The sequence below is a fragment of the Carettochelys insculpta genome, chromosome 19 (assembly GCF_033958435.1).
Source record: "Carettochelys insculpta isolate YL-2023 chromosome 19, ASM3395843v1, whole genome shotgun sequence".
NCBI lineage: Eukaryota > Metazoa > Chordata > Testudines > Carettochelyidae > Carettochelys > Carettochelys insculpta.
The window spans coordinates 25,808,452-25,831,098 of NC_134155.1; the positions used below are offsets into that span (position 1 = coordinate 25,808,452).

At 62.6% G+C, this 22,647-nt stretch overlaps 1 protein-coding gene across 4 annotated transcripts in view; it reads left to right on the forward strand.

The window, feature by feature from the left end:
- The first annotated feature begins 6,939 nt into the window (after nt 1-6,939).
- ELN (elastin) overlaps nt 6,940-22,647 on the forward strand; it is a 64,891-nt gene continuing 49,183 nt past the window's right edge. For 2 of the 4 annotated variants that reach the window (XM_075013479.1, XM_075013478.1), the window contains exons 1-2: nt 6,940-7,083; nt 19,780-19,827. In XM_075013479.1, coding sequence (XP_074869580.1) covers nt 7,005-7,083; nt 19,780-19,827 — 127 coding nt within the window. In that variant the 5' untranslated portion in view covers nt 6,940-7,004. The remainder of the gene's footprint in view (nt 7,084-19,779; nt 19,828-22,647) is intronic. The other 2 variants (XM_075013476.1, XM_075013477.1) reach the window with 2 other exon arrangements.

Consider the following 22,647-nt stretch of genomic DNA (forward strand, 5'->3'; position numbering starts at 1 on the left):
CAATTCAGAGTCAGCCAGGGAAGAGCCAATTAGCTCCTGGGCCTCCCAGAACGCTAAGAGGTTTATGTGGTACATTAAGGTATCACCCACCATCCAGGTAACCTCATAGTCTGCCAGACCCAACCTTTCAGCACTATGTTTGGAACCGGTGAGGCCACATCTGGAATATTGTGTCCAGTTGTGGGGGCCCCCCCCCGGCATAAAAAGGATGTGGATGTGCTGCAGCGGGTTCAGTGGAGGGCAACGAAAATGATTAGCGGCAGGAGCACATGACCTAGGCGGAGAGGCGGAGGGATTTGGGCTTATTTAGTTTGCAGAAGAGAAGACTGAGGGGTGATTTAATAGCAGCCTTCAACTTCCTGAAGGGGAGCTCTGAAGAGGAGGGTGAGGAACTGTTCTCAGTGGTGACAGACGGCAGAACAAGAAGCAATGGTCTGAAGTTACAGAGGGGGAGGTGTAGGTTGGATATTAGGAAAAACTACTTCACCAGGTGGGTGGTGAAGCACTGGAATGCGTTGCCTAGAGAGGTGGTGGATCCTCCATCCCTCAAGGTTTTTAAGTCCCAGTTTGACAAGGTCCTGGCTGGGATGACTTAGGTGGGGTTGATCCTGCTCGAAGCAGGGGGCTGGACTCAATACCTCCTGAGGTCCCTTCCAGCTCTCTGATTCTATGAGCCTTTGGACCACTCCAAACAGCCCCTGCCACATAGCGAACAGTTTGAGCTCAGATGAGCGAAGACCTGATCACCAGGTATGAAGGTCAGAGAGAGGCCCTGACTGTATCATGCTCCTGAGTCTGCTGTGCTTTGATTCACTTATCCTGAGCAAACCTCCAAACCTCTTAAAACTGACAAGATAACTCATGAGTCTTGTTCCTCCCAGGGCTCTCTAAGAGTCCCAGGAGCGTCCCGGGTTTCATCCCATGCTAGACACTTTGCTGGGGGAGATGCCTCACCCAAACACAAGCTATTCGGCTCATATGGGGCAAGTGGATGACATTTTCCTGCGTGTGTTAAACAGGAGGTCACACTGGATGATCTAATGATTTCTGGCCATAAGCTCTAGGAGGCTAGGAAAAGTGCTCTTTTCAAATACTGCATTGTGTGTGTTTAATGACAGGCTCAGCAGGATTCATGTGTATTGTTTTACAAGTTTGATGAGTGATGACATTTTATGCATTTTTTTCTATTTTTAATCATTTAAATTTTCACACCTTTGCAAAATGGAGGCGTTCAAGCGTTTTTGCAGTTTTTATCTATTTCTATTTCACCGTTGCAGAAAATTATGTGAGGCAATGGAAGAAAACGGTATGAGGCAGTAGTTAGTTAAGGAGAGTAGAGAGTGAGCTTCGAACCCAGCTAAGGCACCAACGGTCAACATCACCTGTCAAACAACACGAAATTCAACTCCATTAGGAAGTTCTCACGCAGCATGCTCTTCACGCTGCCTTTCCCTGCACGCTGCTTATTGTCCACGGAAATCCTCTTTGTGAGTTTCTGCGTGCACAGTGAAACCCACATTTACCCACAAGTAGTGACAAAAACCAAATCCTTCCAGACATAATCCTGAGATGGATGCCCGCTCTGCCCTGCTGAGTGGAGCCCTGCCCCCTGGCCTCTGCTGCCCACCCACATCCTCAATCCACTTGCTGTACTCACTCGTCCTGTTCGATCAAACCAATGACACAGCAATGTCTGGGGTTGGGAAGGCCCTGGTACGTATGCACAGGGATCCCAGCACAGTCTTTTTTTCTCAGTATCAAAGCCCCTAGTTCATCGTCAGAAACGTCTATAAAATTCCTGTCGCACAGGAAGCATCAAAGTATCGCTCTGCAGGGGCACCGGTGAGTCATCATTTCTGTTCTTTGCATTCAGCCTCGTGTTCCCCAGGCCAGGTCTACACTAGACTTTAAGGTCGACTGTAGATGTGCAATTCTAGCTATGGCAAGTGCAGAGCTAGAATCCACTTATGTCTGATCAGCTTACCTGGCCGTCTCCCGAAACTCTCCCGTTGACCTCCCATACGCCCCGTGATATTGAGCAATGCAGGGTCGACTGCTGACCCGACAGGTCGATTTTGCACATCCTCGCTAGGCATGCAATATCGAACCCCAGAAGATGGAGCCAGTCCCACAGTGAAGACGCGCTCTCAGTCTACTCCCATTCGGTCCCCCTGGAGCGGTAACTTTCCAGGGTGCTTTAGCAGTCCGAGGATCAATTAATTTCCCAACACAGTCACTGCACCTATGACCCTTTCTAGACCCTTCTGTCGACTGGGGCCTGGCGTTCATAGGGCAGCTGCTGTTCTTGGCAGGATGTGGTCGGATACCACCTTCTGAGAGTCTCCCCCAAACACAAGAGTTCCTTTTCCTGGACTCAGTGTTTTGCTTTATTCGCTTGCAGTCCATTTTCCCCAGCAGGCTGCAGGGTTTGTGCAAGCCGATCTCTGTGCCATGTTCCACTGTGTCCCGTATGAGATAATATCTACTGACACCCTGATTCAGCCAGCACCACCCTGGAGCTGCCAAGTAGTCCTCTGGAATTCTTTGGAAGCACAGCAAATTCCTAAGAGGCGATGTTGGGAACAGAGCCTGCCCACAGGCGTGTTAAATGGGCGCAGTTGGGAATTCTTGAGTTGGAAGACTTTGCCAGACCTATTGCATGCATTGAAACTGGTGAAAAATACGTCACCTGCACCACTCTCTAGGGTTTTATATCTGGCTGAGTGGGAAATGCTCCTTCCTCTTGCTGGCTTTCCATTTTCTGGGGTCTAAATATAAGCACAGAGCTCACGATTCCTCCTCCGCCATCACCAGGAACTGTACTCCTCTTCTTAGCTCCTCCACTTCTTCTGTCATGTTCATTGTGATGGCACATGGGAGTGCTTTCGGCAATGCCTTTCTCGGCATCACAGCCGCATATAGGACTGGTCGGTGCCTTGCCTCTTGCAGTGCCTTACGATGCTCCCATTATCATGCCAAATCTTTGGAATCAGCCCTTCCCATTTCTTCACCAAAGTTCTCACATTCTGAGTCAAGACTTGCTCTATGGCCACGGTGTCCAACCAGCTCTGAAGCAGCAGCCACTATAGTTGGCTTAAACAATAAACGTATTTTCAGAATAGTGTGGCTTGTTTCCTATAGCAGCAGCCACCCTAGTGAGTTGTTACAGCGAACTAGCCGCATTATTCTGAAAGTATATTTACTGTTCAAGCCAACTAGCCACACTCACCCAAACAAACAGCCACATGTGGCTAGTGGCTAGTGTGTTGGACACCACATTTTACAGTAAATTACCTGCATCTCAACTGATGGCTCGACTCCCAGCCTAGGATAGGGCTTACATCCCCTGTAACTTGGGCAACGGTGCAGTTTATTCTCCAAGGCAACAGCTTCCCACTGCCGACATGGGCGGCCCTCTGTCCATTTGCAGGTGGGTTTGTTGCTCGGCAGACTGCACCACAGCCTGGGAGTGCGGGGGGTGGTGTGATCTGGGTGCCAGAGGCGTGCCATCAAATGAAATGGCCAACTGGTGTCTGCCAGTGTCAGCTGCTACCTGGAATTGACACTCAGTGCGTCATCCCCAGGGCTGTCCCTGGAGCTCTCCATCGCTTGTGTGGTTTGTTTGCCTACATTTCTGTACCCAATAGTTGTCCTTCCAACAGACTCTGCTCCTTTGCCCAGCCCTGGACAATCTCTGTACAGAGAGAGAGAGACAGAGAGAGAGAGAGCCTCTTTCTTTGCCCCACCTGACTGATTCCAACACATCCACCCCATCCTCATCCTTCCTCTTCTGCCAGCGACCTCACGCGTGGTTTCCAAGCTCTCCTCTTCCTCCCACACCACCTGCCCGGCAGGTCAGCCGATTGCACTGCCCCACAGGTTTGCAGGGCTTTTTCTGATCTCAGCTGTTCAGACGCTCCCAGCAACTGCTCACTGCAGCCCCCAGGGGCTGTCCCTCAGCAGGGAATCCGGTAGAGCCAAAACGGCGGTATTGGTATCTTAGCCTGACATCTGCAGCTCGCTCCCCCATCACTTGTGCCTTCGGTATCTGGGCGCAGCAGGGATTTTTCAGAGGCCTCCCTTGTTCTCATCACACAAAGAGCTCTGAACTGGGCTGGGACTTTGTCCAAATCCACACTGTCTGCAGGTGAGAGTTGGAAGCTCTTCTAAATCTCCGGCTGTACCAGCTATGATTAACAGTAAGGCCACTTCCCTGGCATGCTCAGTGTGTATGCATACATTGCAGACATAAACACAACGAACCTCTGTCTGAAATGCTCCCAAACCTTCAGTCTCATAGGGGTATCAGACTGTCCATCCCTACTGGCTGGGTATGCGCAGTTCAGGCATCTGGAATGGCTGTGAAAATTCTTCTTGCTTACATGCAAATCCCTCCACTCCTTGCCCTGCGTGACTTTCTGCACCCAAAGGCAGGAGATCTTGCATTTAACAGCTACGTTCCGTTTGTTTAAACATTCCATCGCACAGCACGGACATCAGCCGAGCAGCGCGCTCTGCTCTTGCCCACTGCCCTTTTCTCCATGGCCAAGCCTGCATCATCACGCTTTCCCTGTGGGGGGGGGTTGAGAGTTTGCAAAGGGAAAGCAAGAGCAGGTGAAATAAAAAGACCACCTGAGTGAAGACCCTTCCCCCAGAGCTGAGACCTGGCCCTGCTTGTTTGGGTTTCCATGCTGTGTGCATCTATTGGCTTCGCACCTTCCAGCAGACGTTCCCAGCCCGGAAGGAGACACGCCGCCCCAGGCTGCAAACTGACCCCGGGTCTCCTGCAGCTGCAGCTCCCAGCTGCTTCCCTCTCCAGTGGGCCCAGACAGCCGCAGCACCAGCCAGGAGTACCCAGGCCTGTGAGCAGCACTTCACAGATTCGGGAGCCATGTGTTCCAGATTGTTGGCTCCCACGAAGGAGTGAAATGAACTTGCTGCTAATTTGCAAGCCCCAGGGGGTATCAGTGTCCCTCGGTGCCATGCCTGGCCCAGCAGGAGAGCCCAGTGGACACCAGGCACTTGCCAATGAGGGCTGGGCTCACAGAGAACCAGCACTGCCGAAGGCCCCATGTGCCCAGCCGGGGGGTTTCCAGCCATTGAACAGCGTGCAGCAAGTGGCACCTGATGCTTTGGCTGTGCCACCTGCTGAGGAATGCAATGACCCGCTGGACCCAGGAGGTGCTGCGTCCCTGCCCGGCCTACAGCGGGTACACTCGTCTGCCCACAGCTGGTCCCCCCTGCACGCAGGGGGCAGCAAGGACTCAGCACACTGAGGATGCCTGTGGGCACAGCCAGTTCTGGGCTCTCTGCAGCCAGCGGGCGGTGGAGGGCAGCTCCAACCCCCGGCTCTCTGCTGCCAGCAGTGGGACACAGCCCCGGCCCCGGCTCAGCCTTTCACGCGTCTGGGCAGCTGCCAAGGCTGCCCACGGGCCTGACTCGGGTCCCTCCTGCCGCCCGCGGGAAGGGACCGGCCCTGGCGCTACAGCAGCTCCCGGCTCAGCCCCGCGCGAAGCTCCACTGCCGGGCACCTGCTTGGACGCCGTGCGGCTGCCCCCTGCTGGCCGCCGGCCTCGCCGCAGCCCTGCCCCGCCGCTCGCTCCAGGCGCTGGGCGCAGCCAGCCGGAGACCCTGTACCCCCCCGGCTGCCCCCCACAGGCTGCTGTGATCCCCCGTACGCCCACCCGCGAGTCTGCCCCCCACGGGCTGCTATGACCCTCCTCGTATCTGCACTCCCGGGTCTGTCCCCCCACGGGATGCTGTGACCCCCCTCGTACCCCGACCCCCGGGGCTGCTCCAGGCGCGGGGCGCAGCCAGCCGGAGACCCTGTATCACCCCTCCCCGGGTCTGTCCCCCCACGGGATGCTGTGGTCTCCCCCGTACCACCCCCTCGGGTGGTCCCCTACGGGCTGCTGTGACCCCCCGTACCCCCACCCCCGGGTCTGCCCCCCCAAGGGCTGCTGTGACCCCCCCTCGTATCTACGCCCCCGGGTCTGTCCCCCCACGGGATGCTGTGACCGCCCTCGTACTCCCACCACTGGGGCTGCTCCGGGCGCGGGCGCGGGGCGCAGCCAGCCGGAGACCCTGTATCCCCCCCGGGTCTGTCCCCTACGGGCTGCTGTGACCCCTCGTTCCCCCACCGTCACGACATCTCCCTCATGCACCGCTCCCACCCCGCAGCCCTCCCGGTCTGGCTCCTCCCATTGGGCGCTCCGACCCTCCCCGTCCGCACCCCCCATCACACCGCCCCTCACCGCATTCACCCCCGGGGTGCTGGTCTCCCGCTCCCTGCCCCCCCACGGCCCTGTGCCTCTCTCTGCCCACCTGCGCCCTGCCGTGCCCGGGAGCGGGGCCCTGGGGCGGGGCGGGGCTGGACGCTGCCCTGGGCCCGGGAGCGGGGCCCTGCGGGGAGCGAGCGAGCGCCTCCCGGCCCGCCAGCCTGGGGCCCAGCCCGGCCTTCGGGCGCGGCGGAGGCAGAGCGGGGGGCGGCCCGGGCCTCGCCCGCCCCTCGGCCACGGCTCTTGGCAGCTGCCCGCGGGCTTGGCCGAGGCGCGTCGGACCTGGAGCGTGATGGGAACGGGAAGGAGCCCAGCCGCCCGGAGAGGGTGTGCCCGTGCCCTGGGCCATGACGTCGCGTCCCGGCCCCCCGCCCCCGCCAGCCCCCCGCCGTCCCTCCCCCCCCGCCTCGCCAGTCCCCGCGCCCCGGCCAGCCCCAGCCATCCCCTCCCCCAGCCCCCCCGCCGTCCCCTCCCCCGCCCCCCGGCCAGCCCCCCCTCTCCCCCAGCCATCCCCTCCCCCAGCCCCCCCGCCGTCCCCCGGCCAGTCCCCCCTCTCCCCCCGCCCCGGCCAGTCCCCCCGCCGTCCCCTCCCCCCGCCCTCCCTGCCGTCCCCTCCCCCGCCGCCTCCCGCCGGCCCCGCCCCCCCGCTCCCCTCGGCCCTGGAAGCCACCGGCGCGCGGCGCGGGATAAAACGCCCCGGCGGGAGCGCAGGGCGCAGAGCGAGAGATGGCGGGGCAGCTGGCCGCGTCCCTGCTCCCCGGCGCCCTCCTCCTCCTCGCCTCGCTCCCCGCGGCCCGGCCAGGAGGTAAGGAACCGCGGCCGCCTGCCCGCCACCTGCTCGCCCCGCGCACCCCCTGGGGAACGGCCGCACCCTGCGCTGGCCCGGGCTCCCCTCCCCAGCCGCCGCTCGGTGTGCGCGGGGTGCCCGGCGGGGCGGGGCGGGGCGGGGCGCTCTCCCCGCAGGTGCGGGTGTGAGGGAACCTGCCCGGCCCCCGGCTGTGTGGGTGTGAGAGACACACCCCGCCTGTCACCCCCGAGTGCGGCTGTGCCAGGCGGGAGACTCCCTGGCAGCGTGTGCCACAGCCTGGCAGAGACAGCCCCCAAGTGTGCTACTCTGTGCACGGGCATGGCACAGCCCGTGCGGACCACTCTGGGGGTGTGTAGCTGTGACACGGCCTGTGCGGATCTCTGTGTGCAGGTGTGACCCAGCCAGTGCAGCTCAGTGTGTGTAGCTGTGACAGCCTGTGTGGATCTGTGTGTGCAGGTGTGACACAGCCCGTGCGGACCCCTCTGGGTGTGTGTAGCTGTGACAGCCTGTGTGGATCTGTGTGTGCAGGTGTGACCCAGCCAGTGCAGCTCAGTGTGTGTAGCTGTGACAGCCTGTGTGGATCTGTGTGTGCAGGTGTGACCCAGCCAGTGCAGCTCAGTGTGTGTAGCTGTGATGCAGCCTGTGTGTCTCACTCCTGAGGGCCGGGAGCGCGGTCTGCCATTCCCCAGGCACAGCCGCAGACTGGCGGTTTGGCAAGCGGGGGGGATGTAGCCGTTGGCTGCACTGCCCCCTCCCTAGAGAAGAGCCCGTCAGACTTAAGCTGGGGGTCAGAGACCCCTGGAATGTGCAGGGCAGGTGTCAGGACTCATGAGCCTCTGCAGGGGGGCAGGTGCTGTTATGGCCAGGCCACCGGCTGCCCAGACCAGTCACGAGTCTCTGCCCTTGGCTGCCCGGAGCCGGGCCAGGAGGCACTTTGCAGGGCTGCTGTGGTTTGGAGGGTACCTGGGGGGTGGGGCGGATGCTGGCAATCACTAGGGCAGATTAGTTGCTCCCACCTCCCCTCATGGGCCAGGCCGTGCCTGGAAGGGCAGATCCCAGAGGCATTTTCAGGGACATTGCCCTGCCCCCAGCAGAGGCTCAGCCCCAGGCCTGGCGAGCAAGGCTCCAGGCTGGCACCACATGGTGGATGTTCGGCTGGGCGAGAGCCTGGTCACTGAGACGGAGCGCTGCTGCGGAGCTCTCGGTGGGCTGCTCCAGTGCCATGCAGGGCCTGCGGGAGTCAGCACTGCTGGGCAGACATACAGGCTGGAGGAGTGTGCACCTGCCAGATGAGACTGGAGCTTGGCCCTGCCATCAGGTGGGGTGAGCGTGGCCCTGGTGTGGGGTGAGGTGAAGCTGGGCGAGCATGGCCCTTGTGTGGGATGAGCGTGGCCGTGGCATGGGGTAAAGCTGGGTGAGCGTGGTCCTGGCATGGGGTGAGGTGGGGTGAGCGTGGCCCTGGCGTGGGGTGAGGTGAAGCTGGGCGAGCATGGCCCTTGTGTGGGATGAGCGTGGCCGTGGCATGGGGTAAAGCTGGGTGAGCGTGGCCCTGGCGTAGGGTGAGGTGAAGCTGGGCGAGCATGGCCCTTGTGTGGGATGAGCGTGGCCGTGGCATGGGGTAAAGCTGGGTGAGCGTGGTCCTGGCATGGGGTGAGGTGGGGTGAGCGTGGCCCTGGCGTGGGGTGAGGTGGGGTGAGCATGGCCCTGGCGTGGGGTGAGGTGAAGCTGGGCGAGCATGGCCCTTGTGTGGGATGAGTGTGGCCCTGGCGTGGGGTGAGGTGGGGTGAGCGTGGCCCTGGCGTGGGGTGAGCTGAAGCTGGGCGAGCATGGCCCTTGTGTGGGATGAGCGTGGCCCTGGCGTGGGGTGAGGTGGGGTGAGCGTGGCCCTGGCGTGGGGTGAGGTGGGGTGAGCATGGCCCTGGCGTGGGGTGAGGTGAAGCTGGGCGAGCATGGCCCTTGTGTGGGATGAGCGTGGCCCTGGCGTGGGGTGAGGTGGGGTGAGCGTGGCCCTGGCGTGGGGTGAGGTGAAGCTGGGCGAGCATGGCCCTTGTGTGGGATGAGCGTGGCCCTGGCGTGGGGTGAGGTGGGGTGAGCGTGGCCCTGGCGTGGGGTGAGGTGAAGCTGGGCGAGCATGGCCCTTGTGTGGGATGAGCGTGGCCCTGGCGTGGGGTGAGGTGGGGTGAGCGTGGCCCTGGCGTGGGGTGAGGTGAAGCTGGGCGAGCATGGCCCTTGTGTGGGATGAGCGTGGCCCTGGCGTGGGGTGAGGTGGGGTGAGCGTGGCCCTGGCGTGGGGTGAGGTGGGGTGAGCATGGCCCTGGCATGGGGTGAGGTGGAGTGAGCGTGTCTCCCAGGTGGCTCTGGAGACAACACTCAACAAGGTGCTGCTGGGGGGGCCAGTGCTCTGTGGGACTGGCTCTTCTGTGGGGCAGGGGGTGAGAGGTCTCAGGCCAGGCCATGGAGGAACAGCTGTGGCCCCCTTCAGCAGGCTGCATGAATGTACTTTGCACCGGGCTCTCAAGGGCCCTGCTCTGCTCTGCTCTGCTCTGGCTGTGCCCACTGTGGGTGAGGCCAACATGTCCAGGGAGATCAGTTCCAGGCACCCAGGGGAAGGCGCAGGACCGCAGTTCTCATATGTGCCGAGGGCCGTGCCATAGGGGACTCGTCGGCGAGCCTGGGCTGGCTGCCTGAGTGGACAGGTTGCCAGCACATGACCTGTCTCTGTGGGGCCCGTGCCATGTCTCAACTTTCTGCCCAGTGGCTTGGCTGTCCTGCCAGTGGCAGGGGGCCCAGATCCTGCCTGCTTTGCAGCCTGAGCCTAGGTAGTGCCCATGCTGGCTCAGCAAGTGAGACTGGGCCTGCCTAGAAGGGAGGTGCAGGGGATCTGCCACTAGTGGGCTCGACCCTGCCAGGTACTGAGTGCGTGCAGATCCCACCACAGCATGTGGCAAGGGTGCTCAGCACCTGCACTTGGGAACTGCTCTTTGTCCTGACTCCTCTTGCCCTCCTCCTGTGGGGTTGCTGTGCCCACAGGGCTGGCCCCCTCCGAGACACTCTTGGAGACTCCGAGCATGGCTCGCCCTGCCCCAAGGGGGTGGAAAGGAGTTGGGGAGAGCTGGGGTGGCAAGCACTCTTTCCCCAGTTCCATGGGGGAGCCCTGCCGAGCTGCTGCCTGTTTGCAGACATACATTGCACTCCACGGCGCTAGCCACAGCATCAGGCATGCCCAGGTCAGGCAGGGTGCCCTGCCCTGTCGGATCTGGTCCACAACAGCAGCAAAGGACAGGACCATGGAGCAGAGACCATGGAGAGAGATTCCCATGCCCGGCAGGAGCCAGGTGTGCAACCCAGGGCTGGATCACATGGGCCTGGAACTCAGCCTCACACCTTCCAGCTGCAGCTCTGGGGATACTACAAGTGTGCCCACGGTGGACCCAGAGCCCCCCGAAGAGCCTGTGTCTCACCTGCCTGCCCAGCTCCACACTAAGGCGATTAGCACAGGCCACTGCTCTTTGAGCAGACTCAGTCTGTGACAGTCACATGCTCACCCAGCAACTCAGAGGCAAGTGCCAGGTGGTGAAAAGCCAACCTGCTTGCAGGGAGCGTCTGGGGGACTGGCAGCTCCTGTCACCATGCTCTCAGCTCTGTGTCAGAGCATCCTCTCTTGAGACACAGCAAAACAGAGAGACCTTTGTTCTGGAAAATGCACTCTCCCCACCTGGGCTCCCTCCTCATGTGGGACTCTACCGAAACGGTGCCCCCACCTCCCAAATCATTGGCAGGCCATCGCTTAGAGAACTACCTGGGAGCTCCCCTGTAGCCAGCATTGCTGCATTGTCCGTCCTGTGCCTCCTGCTGGGACAGGTGGGAACTGGAGCTGCTCTGTGCTGGGCAGCGCCTCCTGCTGGGACAGGTGGGAACTGGCGCTCCTCTGTGCTCGGCAGCGCCTCCTGCTGGGACACGTGGGAACTGGAGCTCCTCTGTGCTCGGCAGCGCCTCCTGCTGGGACACGTGGGAACTGGAGCCGCTCTGTGCTCGGCAGCGCCGCCGGCTGGGACAGGTGGGAACTGGAGCTGCTCTGTGCTGGGCAGCGCCTCCTGCTGGGACACGTGGGAACTGGAGCTGCTCTGTGCTGGGCAGCGCCGCCTGCTGGGACAGGTGGGAACTGGAGCTGCTCTGTGCTGGGCAGCGCCTCCTGCTGGGACACGTGGGAACTGGAGCCGCTCTGTGCTGGGCAGCGCCTCCTGCTGGGACAGGTGGGAACTGGAGCTGCTCTGTGCTGGGCAGCGCCTCCTGCTGGGACAGGTGGGAACTGGAGCTGCTCTGTGCTGGGCAGCGCCTCCTGCTGGGACACGTGGGAACTGGAGCCGCTCTGTGCTCGGCAGCGCCTCCTGCTGGGACAGGTGGGAACTGGCGCTCCTATGTGCTCGGCAGCGCCTCCTGCCGATGGAACTGGGCTCCCTGCAGCCAGGGCTTGTGCACTCTGCCCTGCACCTGGAGCAGCCTTTCACAGACAGTGATGCTCCTACTTGTGCAGCACCTCCTACTGGCTGTGACCTCAGAATTGCTCTGAGTTTACCCTGCCCAGCCTCTTGTGCAGCAGATAAGTACAGTGCACAGCAGCTGTCTGTGGGACAGGACCTCCTGTTGCCCATACCCAGGCAGCTAGCTGGCGTCGTGTGCCATCCAGGTGTCTCCCAGTCTCAGGCTGCACACCTGAGGATGGCTTGTGGGTTCTCAGGGACGGCCAGTGTCACGGAGTGTGGGGGGGTCACCGGATCCTGCCCCCATCCGCAGTCACACACCTCACTTCGTCACAGCCAGCCTCTCCTGCTCAGTTGTTTGCCTTTTTCCTGCTCAGGAACTCTTGCCGGAGCACATCTTTCACTGAGAGACGTCCATCTGCAATCCAGTCGTGGCCCACCCAGGCGAGTGGTCTGGGATTCAAATCCAAGTGCCCTGGCATGGACACAAGCAAGGGCCTAGCATGTGGCCCCCTTCTCCCCATGAAAGCCCCTGAGAAGAGGCCTGGCCCTGCAGGGGCTCGGCCGGCCAGCTTTGAAAGAGGGGCTGGCAGTCCCGTGCCATGTTTCTGTCTAAAGGAGTCCAACTCAGTGCAAAGATTGCCAGTGTGAACACTCTGTGTGCTTCCGTTAACCCTCTGCAGCGCCGCCAGCTGTGCAGCCCAAGGCAGCAGCCTGGAAGGGAGTCCAGGCAGGAGTCCCGGACAGCCAGAGGCGATGAGAACCCACAGGGCTGTGGTTGGAAACTGCTGGGCACTGTTCACCATGGCAAGACAGGAAGGGAGGGAGAGGCACAGCTGCTGGCCAAGGCAGTGCAGAGCTCCAGGCTGGGACATGGCCCTTATTCAGGACATGTGCACCAGGCTGCTGCAGGGCTCCGTGAGCTCTGCTAGACTCAAGTTGCAGCATGTGGGGCAGGGTCTCAGCGTCACTTCCCCCTTCTGTCCTGTAGGCAGGGGCAGGCAGACTGGGACTGCAGCTGGCTAGCTCCCAGGGCCAGGGCTGCACGGCTTACTGCTGGGGTGGCTGGAAGCCACAGAGGGCCCCCAGCTGGACATGAGCTGCTCTGAGCAGCCAGGGAAGGGGTGCGTGTGAGGTGAGTGCCCCAGCCATTTGCTTCTGCCAGACTATCTCTGCCTGTGGTCTCCCAGTGCGTAGCTCTCAGGCCTGAGGTGCAGCCTGCAGTTCTGCCATTTCCAGCAGCTGGCCCTTGGAGTGAGGCTGTGGCCCAGACAGGGCACTGCTGTGGGGAAGCACGCCGCTCTGCCATCCCACTGCACCCTGCCCTGGGGAGCTCCCCCCAGCTCACCACGGTGCTTTCAGCAGCTGTGGCTGTGTTGGTCGGCAGTGCAGGACAGGGTGGGGCTGCACAGACACTTTGCGTTTGTTTTTACAGAAGGAATTATCAGGGATTTGTTTTTCCGAGGCAGCAGGAGGCAGGCAGGGCAGGAGCCAGGGCTCTAATCCCTGTTTGGAAGGGTCAGAGCCAGCCAATAACATAGCTTCTGCAGAAGGAAAGTGGGGCAGGGCCAGGCTGGGGAGCCCAGGGGACGGACAGACGGACAAACGTGGGAGTGAGTGTCTTTGGCTGGGGGAACGTGTTATCAGGGTCTGAATTCCACGCAAAGTGAGATCAGCTGGTGTGGAATCTGGAACCAATTCCAGCGCCTGCCGAGGCTGTGTAATGTGCTCCCCACGGGGCAGGCTCCCTGCAAACTGCGCGCCGTGGGCCTCGGGCAGGGTGTGCGAGGGCCTAGGAGAGCGGCACAGACTGCTGGGCTCTGCCCGCCAGGGCTTCTGAACACTGTGCTGCATCTGGAACCACCCCCTCGAGCTGGGAGGGGCAATGCCTGGGCTGTCCACCAGGTCATGGGTGGGAATGGGCCTCTGCCATCCATCCACCCACTACTGCTAGTGGCCAGTGCCCATTTGGAGGCTGGAAATTTGATCCCCTGACTTATGTGCACCATGGGACTGTGCGTGTGAACCCTGCACTAGTGTCTTGTGTGTGTTTGGCTCTGGGAGCACAAACCCTGGCCCTTGTGTTCTGTGGATGCCTGGGGCCTGGGAGTGTGAACCCTGGCACTCATGCCCTGTTCATGCCTGGGAGCTGGGGGTCTGGCTGCTCAGGATTTGTCACCTCCCCAGGGGCAGGAGCGGCTGAAACGGAGCTCTAGGAAGGCTTGTCCCAGCTGGAGCTGTGCCCAGCCCAGAGCAAGTGAGAGAGCTGCTGTAGGGAGCCCGGCTGGGCCTCAGCGCGGCCAGTGGGGAGGGAAGGAGTAATGCTAACCCAGCGACAGCAGCCGCACCCAGCTGGCTCTGCCTTGGCCCCTGAGGCCCTGGGAAGCTAGGGAATCCCCAGCTGTGTGTGTTGGCAGAGACTGGGCAAAGTGCCCACTCAGCTGGGCTAATGTGTGGTGGCTGCCAGGTGGGAGCAGCGCCCCTCAGACCAGCCCTGGCCCAGCCGGGTGCACAGGGACCAGGCCAGCTTCTGCAGGCAGTAGAGAGAGTATTTATGCCTTCCAGCTCTTACCACAGAGCGCAGCCTCAGGAACCAGCCCGGGCATGCAGGAGAGCCATGTGCTTCATTTCACACAGAGCCGGACCAGCCCCCAGGCAGAATGAGGTGTCCACACAGCTAACCCTGCGCTGCACAGAGATCCTGGGCCTGCCTCTAAGGTGCTTGGTGGTCTGGGCCTGGGGCATCCCAAAGGCCGTGCCCCATTCGGGGTTCTCAGGCGGACTCAGAGAGGCCGTGCAGCTAGAGGGAGGGTTCACTCCCAGCACTGTGGCAAGACACGACCTGCCCAGCACTCTGCACTCTCAGAGGAATGGCACTCCCATGCAGCCTGGCCCCGGTCTGTCTCCCTGTAGGGGCACCGAGCTGCAGCAGGGTGATGGGCCACGTTAGGTCCTGTCCCGGCTCTGCATGGGCGCTGCTGTCAGTAGGGTTGGGGCCAGGATCCTGCCTGAGGGCAGCAGTGGGGCTCTGCTAGCCCCATGGCAGTGCTCTGGTTTGGTGGGGCTCAGCCTGCCCTCTCCAACCAGAGACATGGGCTGACTTGAATCCGAGGCTGGCCAAGAGCCTGGGATGCACCTGCATGCCTCCTCTTTCCAGGCCTGTCCCCAGACCCAGCCTGGTGGGGTGTTCTCTGCCCACACAGGTACAGCTGCCCAGAGATCAGAGCCCTAGAAATGGGCCTATTATCCCCAGACAGGGCCTGGGGCCACTGCCCCCCATCAGAGGAGACGCTCCTCAGAGCCTGACACCAGCCAGATGACTTAGAGCCAGGCCAGCATCCTGCATCAGGCGGGGAGAGCCAGGCAGCCCCTTCCGCCAGTGTGCACAGCCCTCCGCCAGGCCCTCAGTGGTGCATGACATCCACCAGGGTCCTCAGAGGGGTACGGCCCTGTGCCAGGGTCCTCAGAGGGGTACGGCCCTGTGCCAGGGTCCTCAGTGGTGTATGTCCCTTTGCCAGGCCCCATATGGTGTATGGCCTTCCACAGGGTCTGGGGCCAGTGTTTTTTAACATCTTTATTAATGACCGGGAGGAGGGACTGGATTGCACTACCTGCAAGTTTGCGGATGACACAAAACTAGGGGGAGAGGTAGATAGGTTGGAGGGTAGACCTAGGATCCAGAATGACCTGGATAAATTGGAGGATTGGGCGACAAGAAATCTGATGCGGTTCAACAAGGAGAAGTGTTGAGTCCTGCACCTGGGGTGGAAGAATTCCAAGCATTGTTACAGGCTGGGGACAGACTGGCTCAGCAGCAGCACAACGGAAAGGGACCTAGGGGTTATGGTGGATGAAAGGCTGGATACGAGTAAACAGTGTGCCCTTGTAGCCAAGAAGGCTAACAGCATATTAGGGTGCATTAGGAGGAGCATTTCGAGTAGGTCTGGAGAAGTGGTTATTCCCCTCTATTCAGCACTGGTGAGGCCACGTCTGGAATATTGTGTCCCGTTTTGGGCCCCCAGTATAAAAAGGATGTGGATTTGCTGGAGCACATTCAGCGAAGGGCAACAAAAATGATTAAGGGGCTGGAGCACAAGACCTATGAGGAGAGGCTGAGGGATTTGAGTTTGTTTAGTTTACAGAAGGGAAGACTGAGGGGTGATTTAATAGCAGCCTTCAGCTTCCTGAAGGGGAGCTCTAAAGAGGAGGGTGAGAAACTGTTCCCAGTGGTGTCAGATGGCAGAACAAGGAGCAGTGGTCTGAAGTTACAGAAGCAGAGGAGCAGGTTGGATGTTAGGAAAAACTGTCACCAGGAGCGTGGTGAAGCACTGGAATGTGTTGCCTAGAGAGGTGGTGGATTCTCCACCCCTAGTGGTTTTTTAAGTCCTGGCTTGACAATGTCCTGGCTGGGATGACTTAGATGGGGTTGATCCTGCTTTAGGCAGGGGGCTGGACTAGATAACCTCCTGAGGTCCCTTCCAGGCCTGGGATTCTATGCTTCTATGATGTACAGCCCTCCGCCAGGCCCCTCAGTGGTGTACAGCCCTTTGCCAGGCCCTTTGGTGGTGTACAGCATCCGCCAGGCCCCTCAGTGGTGCACGGCCCTGTGCCAGGCCCCTCAGTAGTGTACGGCCCTGTGCCAGGGCCCTCTGTGGTGTACAGCCCTGTGCCAGGGCCGTCTGTGGCGTATGGCCCTGTGCCAGGCCCCTCAGTGGTGTATGGCATCCGCCAGGCCCCTCAGTGGCGTACGGCCCTGTGCCAGGCCCTTCAGTGGCATATGGCATCCGCCAGGCCCCTCAGTGGTGTATGGCCCTGTGCCAGGCCCCTCAGTGGCATATGGCATCCGCCAGGCCCCTCAGTGGTTTATGGCCCTGTGCCAGGCCCCTCAGTGGCGTATGGCATCCGCCAGGCCCCTCTGTGGCGTGCAGCCCTCCACTTGGTCCCTAAGCAGTGTACAGCCCTGCACCTTGCGGGGGGCGGGGTGTGAGAGAGAGAGAGAGAGAGAGAGAGAGAGAGAGAGAGACAGGCTGAGCAGCTCCCACCGGCTGCGGATGACCCCCCACGGGCAGTAGCCTAGGCTGGCAGGTAACACCCTGTCCCCAAACAAAGAGCATGGAGGAGCTCGGCTGGGTTTGACTTAGAGGCGGCAGTTAGTGTGGAGGAGGCTGGGGAGGGAAAAAGGCAGGTGGGGCTGGGCCAAGCCGAGGGCTCTCCTCCCACCCCCTGCTTCGGTCAGACAGAGCCCTTCCGGTTCCTGCGCTGGCAGCTGTGTACTGCGCTGCATCTCTGACGCCTGATAACCCTTCTCCTCCACCTGCTGCATGAGCGTCACTCCTGGCTGCGGATGGGGTGCAGGGCTTGGGGACCCCGGAACCCCACTACATCTGGTGGCAGGAGTGGGTTCTACTGAGATTCCTGTGGGAAAGAGGATTCCTGTACCAGGAGTGGCTCCCCCCAGGGAAAGCAGGATCATGGGGTGGGTCCAGTGCTAGTTGGTGGTCCCCCAAAGCTATCGCCCCAGGCTGCTGCACCTGGCCCATGACAACCCACTCTGGGAGCACCCGGGAATCTGGTGCACCCAGCTGAGGCTGCTTCAGCCCTTTTATTGGCCGGGGATATTTGCACCGTGCAGCGGTACTGCCGGTCCTGCGGCTCCTGCCAGAGGGTGGGGAAAGCCCGGGACTGGGGAAAGCTGCCTCGAGGCACCTGCCCATCATAGAGGAGCCTTCCCAGAAGGTAGCGATAGATATAGTGAGGCCTCCTGGCAAGGCGACTCGGACAGGGAAGAAATACATCCTGGCGGTGGTGGATTTTGATACCTGCTACCCCAAGGCCGTGGCTCTGTCCTCTACCGAGGCAGACATGGGCAGACGCTCTGCTGGCCATTTTCAGCAGGGCGGGGTTCCCCAAGGAGCACCTCAGTGACCAGGGGGCCAGCTTCATTTCCACCTGCTCTGGTGCTGGCGAGAGCAGCCTGGGACCCGGCTCTCCTGGGCCTGGGGGAGTCGCTCCGGGCCCGACGGGCTGGTGGGAAGGTTCCGTGGGACATTGAGGCAGATGCTGGAGGCCTTTATGCACCGGCCCCCACAGGACTGGGAGGAGCACTTGTCCCACCTGCTGTTTGCACCCAGGAGGTGCCCCAAGGGCCCACTGGGTTCCCCCCCGACTGAGCCATGGTGCAGAAGGGGCAGGGGACCCCTGGGCTTGCTGAGAGCTGTGGGAGGTGGGGGCGCCCCTGGATGGCGAGTCAGGGTGGAGGACTTCCTGGCTTTCTGGGAAAGCCTCGCTGAGCTCATGGGCCCAGCCAGTGAGGCCCTGGGCAGAGCCCAAGGGAAGAGGAAGGGCTGGTACAGCCGCAGAGGGTGGGGCCGCGCCAGCCCTTCAAAGTCGTCCAGCAGCCGGACAAGGTGGAGCGGCTCCCGCAGGGCCGCAGCAGGTCCGAGCCAAGGGGAACGCTGATGTCCCAGCCGGTGTCTTACCTGGCAGGGGCGGGGGGGGGGTCTGAACTTCCCCAGGGCACAGGCAGAGAGAGTGACCCCACTCAGCTCGCTCTCGAAGGGGGAGAGATGTGACATGGTGGAGGGTGACAGGCTGAGCAGCTCCCACCGGCTGCGGATGACCCCCCACTGGTGGTAGCCTAAGCTGGCAAGTAACAGCCCTGTCCCCGAGCAAAGAGTGGGTTTGACTGAGGAACAAAGGCAGGTGGGGCCAGGCTGAGCCGGGGGCTCTCCTCCCCACCCACCCCGCTGAGGTCAGAGGGAGACCTTCTGGCTCCTGCGCTGGCAGCTCTGTACCGCGCTGCATCTCGGACGCCTGATAACCCTTCTCCTCCGCCTGCTGCATGAGCGTCACTCCTGGCGGCGGATGGGGGTCAGAGCTTGGGTGCCCCTGAACTGCTACAACAGCCCTCCGCCAGGCCCTGAGCGGCGTACGGCCCTCCGCCAGGCCCTCGGATGTACGGCCCTCCGCCAGGTCCTGAGCGGCGTATGACCCTCTGCCAGGCCCTGAGCGGCGTACGGCCCTCCGCCAGGCCCTCGGATGTACGGCCCTCCGCCAGGCCCTGAGCGGCGTACGGCCCTCCACCAGGCCCTCGGATGTACGGCCCTCCGCCAGGCCCTGAGCGGCGTACGGCCCTCCACCAGGCCCTCGGATGTACGGCCCTCCGCCAGGCCCTGAGCAGCGCATGACCCTCCACCAGGTCCTGAGCGGCGTATGACCCTCCGCCAGGCCCTGAGCGGCATACGGCCCTCCGCCAGGCCCTCGGATGTACGACCCTCCGCCAGGCCCTGAGCGGCGTACGGCCCTCCGCCAGGCCCTGAGCGGCGTACTGCCCTCCGCCAGGCCCTCGGATGTACGGCCCTCCGCCAGGCCCTGAGCGGCGTACGGCCCTCCGCCAGGCCCTTGGATGTACGGCCCTCCTCCAGGCTCTGAGCGGCGTATGACCCTCCGCCAGGTCCTGAGCGGCGTACGACCCTCCGCCAGGCCCTGAGTGGCGTACGGCCCTCCACCAGGCCCTCAGATGTATGGCCCTCCGCCAGGCACAGAGTGGCGTATGACCCTCCGCCAGCCCCTGAGTGGCACATGACCCTCCGCCAGGCCCTCGGGTGTATGGCCCTCCGCCAGGCCCTGAGCGGCGTACGACCCTCCGCCAGGCCCTTGGACGTACGACCCTCCGCCAGGCCCTTGGACGTACGACCCTCCGCCAGGCCCTGAGCGGCGTACGGCCCTCCGCCAGGCCCTGAGCGGCGTATGACCCTCTGCGAGGCCCTGAGTGGCGTATGACCCTCTGCCAGGCCCTCGGGTGTATGGCCCTCTGCCAGGCCCTGAGGGTGGTGGGGCCCTGAGGGGTGTATGACCCTCTGCCATGGGTCTCAGGGCACATGTAGCTCTTCTGGCTCCCCGCAGCGAAGCGAGCAGGCCTGCCAGGCACTGACCCTGCGCTGCTCCCCACCTGGCACTTTTAGCTGTAGCTCTCGAAGCACCTCTGCAGAGCCCGTCCCCATTGTTATAACCCATTAACAGCGGACAGACAGTGGCACCGGGAAGTGGGGGACTGGCCCGTGAGCCCCGGCACTGCCCCAGAGCTGGTGGCTCCCCGTGCCCTGCAGCTGGGGCGCAGCCCTGCTTTCCCTGTGGGCCCGGGAGGTTTGCGGGGTGCAGTGCAGGGTGTGCCTAGGCTGGCCGGGTGTGACGCTGCCTGTTTCTTTGGCAGGGGTGCCTGGAGTCGGTGGAGGAGTTCCGGGTCTCGGCTACTACCCAGGTAAGCCCCCACCCCACTGGACGTGGGAGGTGGCTGTGGGTGAGGCTAGGCGGGCTCCCCAGGCGCAAGTCACACGCTGCCCTGCGTAAGGGAAGCAGGAGACGCTGGGAGAGGGTGGATGGAAGTTCCCACCAGCGACGCTGGCCCCGGGGAGGGGGCCCAGCGCCAGGAGCTCAGGGAACGTCTCCTTCATCCCAGCAGGGGTGTTTGGCGGCATCTGGCCAGCCGGAGCCCAGCGCAGGGCAAGCAGAGCTGTCCGTACCACCTCCCCACACAGCCCTGCAGCAGGGCCTTAGCTGGGGGCCCAGTGCCCTGGCTGAGGCGCTCTGGGGCCCAGGAGACAGGCCCCAGGGAGCTGCGAGGGTGTCGCTGCTCAGGGAGCACAGCTGCAGCCGGGCCCCGACCAGGGCCTGTGGGGGTGCGGGCGGTAACACCTGGTAGCCCAGCGGCCAGGCTTGCTGCAGCCAGTGCCTTTGTCTTGCCCCCAGCTCGGGCGTGGAGCCTCGCGGGACGTGAGAGTCGGTGGTTCAAGTGTGGCAGTGCCCAACACATAGGTGTCGACATGTGGGGGTCCCCACTGGCTGCTGCCCTGGGGGGACACTGCCTTGGCAAGCACAAGTGCACGCGTGCCTTCCCCTTCCAGCCTCCAGCTCACTGCAGCCAGTGCCAGTGCGTCCCCCGAGCCAGCTCAGACCCCTGCCCCCACGTGCTAGTTCCATCCTTTGCCAGCTGCCACCAGGGGCTGGGCAGAGCCCCCTGCCCGGGGCCTTGGGACCGTAGGCCCTCTCTTGCCGCTCACCACATGGAGCTCTCCCCACGCCCCTGCCCCACAGCTGGAGCCCAGCCCAGGGACTCACCTAGCAGGCACCTGGGCCTCAGTGCCCCAGGGCAGGGAACTCACCAGGCTCTTGTGTGGGTGGATGGGTCCTCCGTCATTCCCTGGGTCTGGCAATCCGGGAGCCTTGGAGCACAGGCAGGAGGGTTGCTCTGGAGCCGGGGGGCAGAGGGGCAGCCAGTGCCTGCCTGAGAGCAAGGCCCAGGCCATGGCCAAGCTGGTGGCCTTTGGTCATCTGCACCATCCTGGGAACTAGCTCCAGGCAGCCTGTCCCAGTGCCAGCAAGGGCTGGTCAGGCCCCAACGAGCCTGACGTTCAGTGCCAGCTGGAGGGGGCTGAGCCAGAGCCAGCGCTGCTGTAGGGCTGTGGCGTGCGGTACCTGGTGGGGTGGGGAGAGGATCCTGGCTTCCCCAGCCTACTGTGAGCAGCCAGCCCGGTGCCAGGGAGCCCCAGAGCCATTGTGCCCGTCTCAGGGCAGACATCAAGCTGCACTAGTACAAGCCCCACACCAAACCAGTAAGTGCCAGGAGGCCGTGCCTTGGAGAGCAGGGTCCAATGCGTGGCCACCCACTGGCTGGGCTGGGCTGGAGGTGCTCGGGGGCAGAGCTCCCATTTACAGGGAGACGTGCAGCCCTTGGGAGGCTGCTCAGAGCCCTGCACAGCCCCGGGCTCCGTGCAGCTGCATGGGTCTCACCGACAGCAGCCCAGCCGGGGCCGGCAGTGCCTGCAGGGTTGTCGGCCAGGCAGGAGGCTTCCCAGGAGCCCCTCTGACATGGCTGTACTGGTGCCCGCAGACCCCCAGCCCCAGGGGATGGAGGTGCTGAGGAGCGGCCCGGTTGTGGGCCCAGGCTAACTACACAAGGCAGCAGTGCACATCACCGTGCTGTCCAGCAGGGTGGCTGGGCCAGTTCACATGGCATCGCCAGAGCTGGGCATGCAGCTGGCCCCAGCCCTTGGGGCGCCAGGGAGGGGGCAGGCCCCTGGGAGGCAGGTGAGAGATGCCAAGGTGCCTGTGGGTGAGGCTGCTGGGCGATCGCCCGTCTGAGGGGGCCGATTGGCTCTGATCTGCTGCCCGTCACACCTCAGCCCTGCCCAGAGCCTAGGTGAGCAGCCAGGCGACCGGCTCCCAGGCCCGTTCAGCTGCAGCACCGAGGGTGGCTCCGATTTCAGCCTGTGGCAAGGAAAACAAGGCTTGTGTTTGTGGGTAATGAAAGCCAAATGGCGTGAGCCGGCGGGAGCGCTGGCAGCCGCCCACCGCCCAGGGCAGAGGAATTTGTGCCTGGCGGCAGCGAGCACATGATTAGGTACAGATGTTGGAAGGCAGCGAGGTCCTGAGCGACTTGCTCCACATTAGTAAACATTTCAGACCCCGCCCTGCGGCCGCCTCCTGCAGCGTGGGGGACCGAGGCCGGGGAGGGCTGCAGGGACGGGCACAGCCACGGAGGGCAGACAGACCCACGGGCAGGCGGCAGGCCAGAGGGGGCAGTCTCTGCAGCTGGCCCAGCACATGGCTGGTCTCCTCACCCCTGTCCTGCCTCCAGGGCACATCCCATGGCGTGGCACCAGGGCTCCCCTGGGCAGAGAAGAGGCGCTCTCCGCAGCTGCCCACCTGGAGCAGCCGAAAGCCAGGGTTCAGCCCCTCCGCTCCTGCATGCTGCGCCCAGCAAGGAGCCGGTGACCAAGGCTGCTCCTCCTTAGGCCTCACCTGGACTGGGAGAGGCAGAGCGCCCCTAGGTTCTCGCTCTGGCACTCCGCAGCCTCAGGCAGCGTCCGAGCACCCAGCCTGTTCCATGGGGCTGTGGTCAGCCTCTCCGCAGGGAACCAGGGCCGGCGCTTTGCAGCCTAGCGGAGAGCACTGGCTCCGGGCGCTGGATGCTGGAGCTACACGCTGGCACTGGAAACAAGGCGTGAATGTTAGCAGCCAGCGTACCTAGGCCCTGGGAGGATTTCCTGCAGGCTGTGGGGCTGGGGGAGTCTCAGCATTG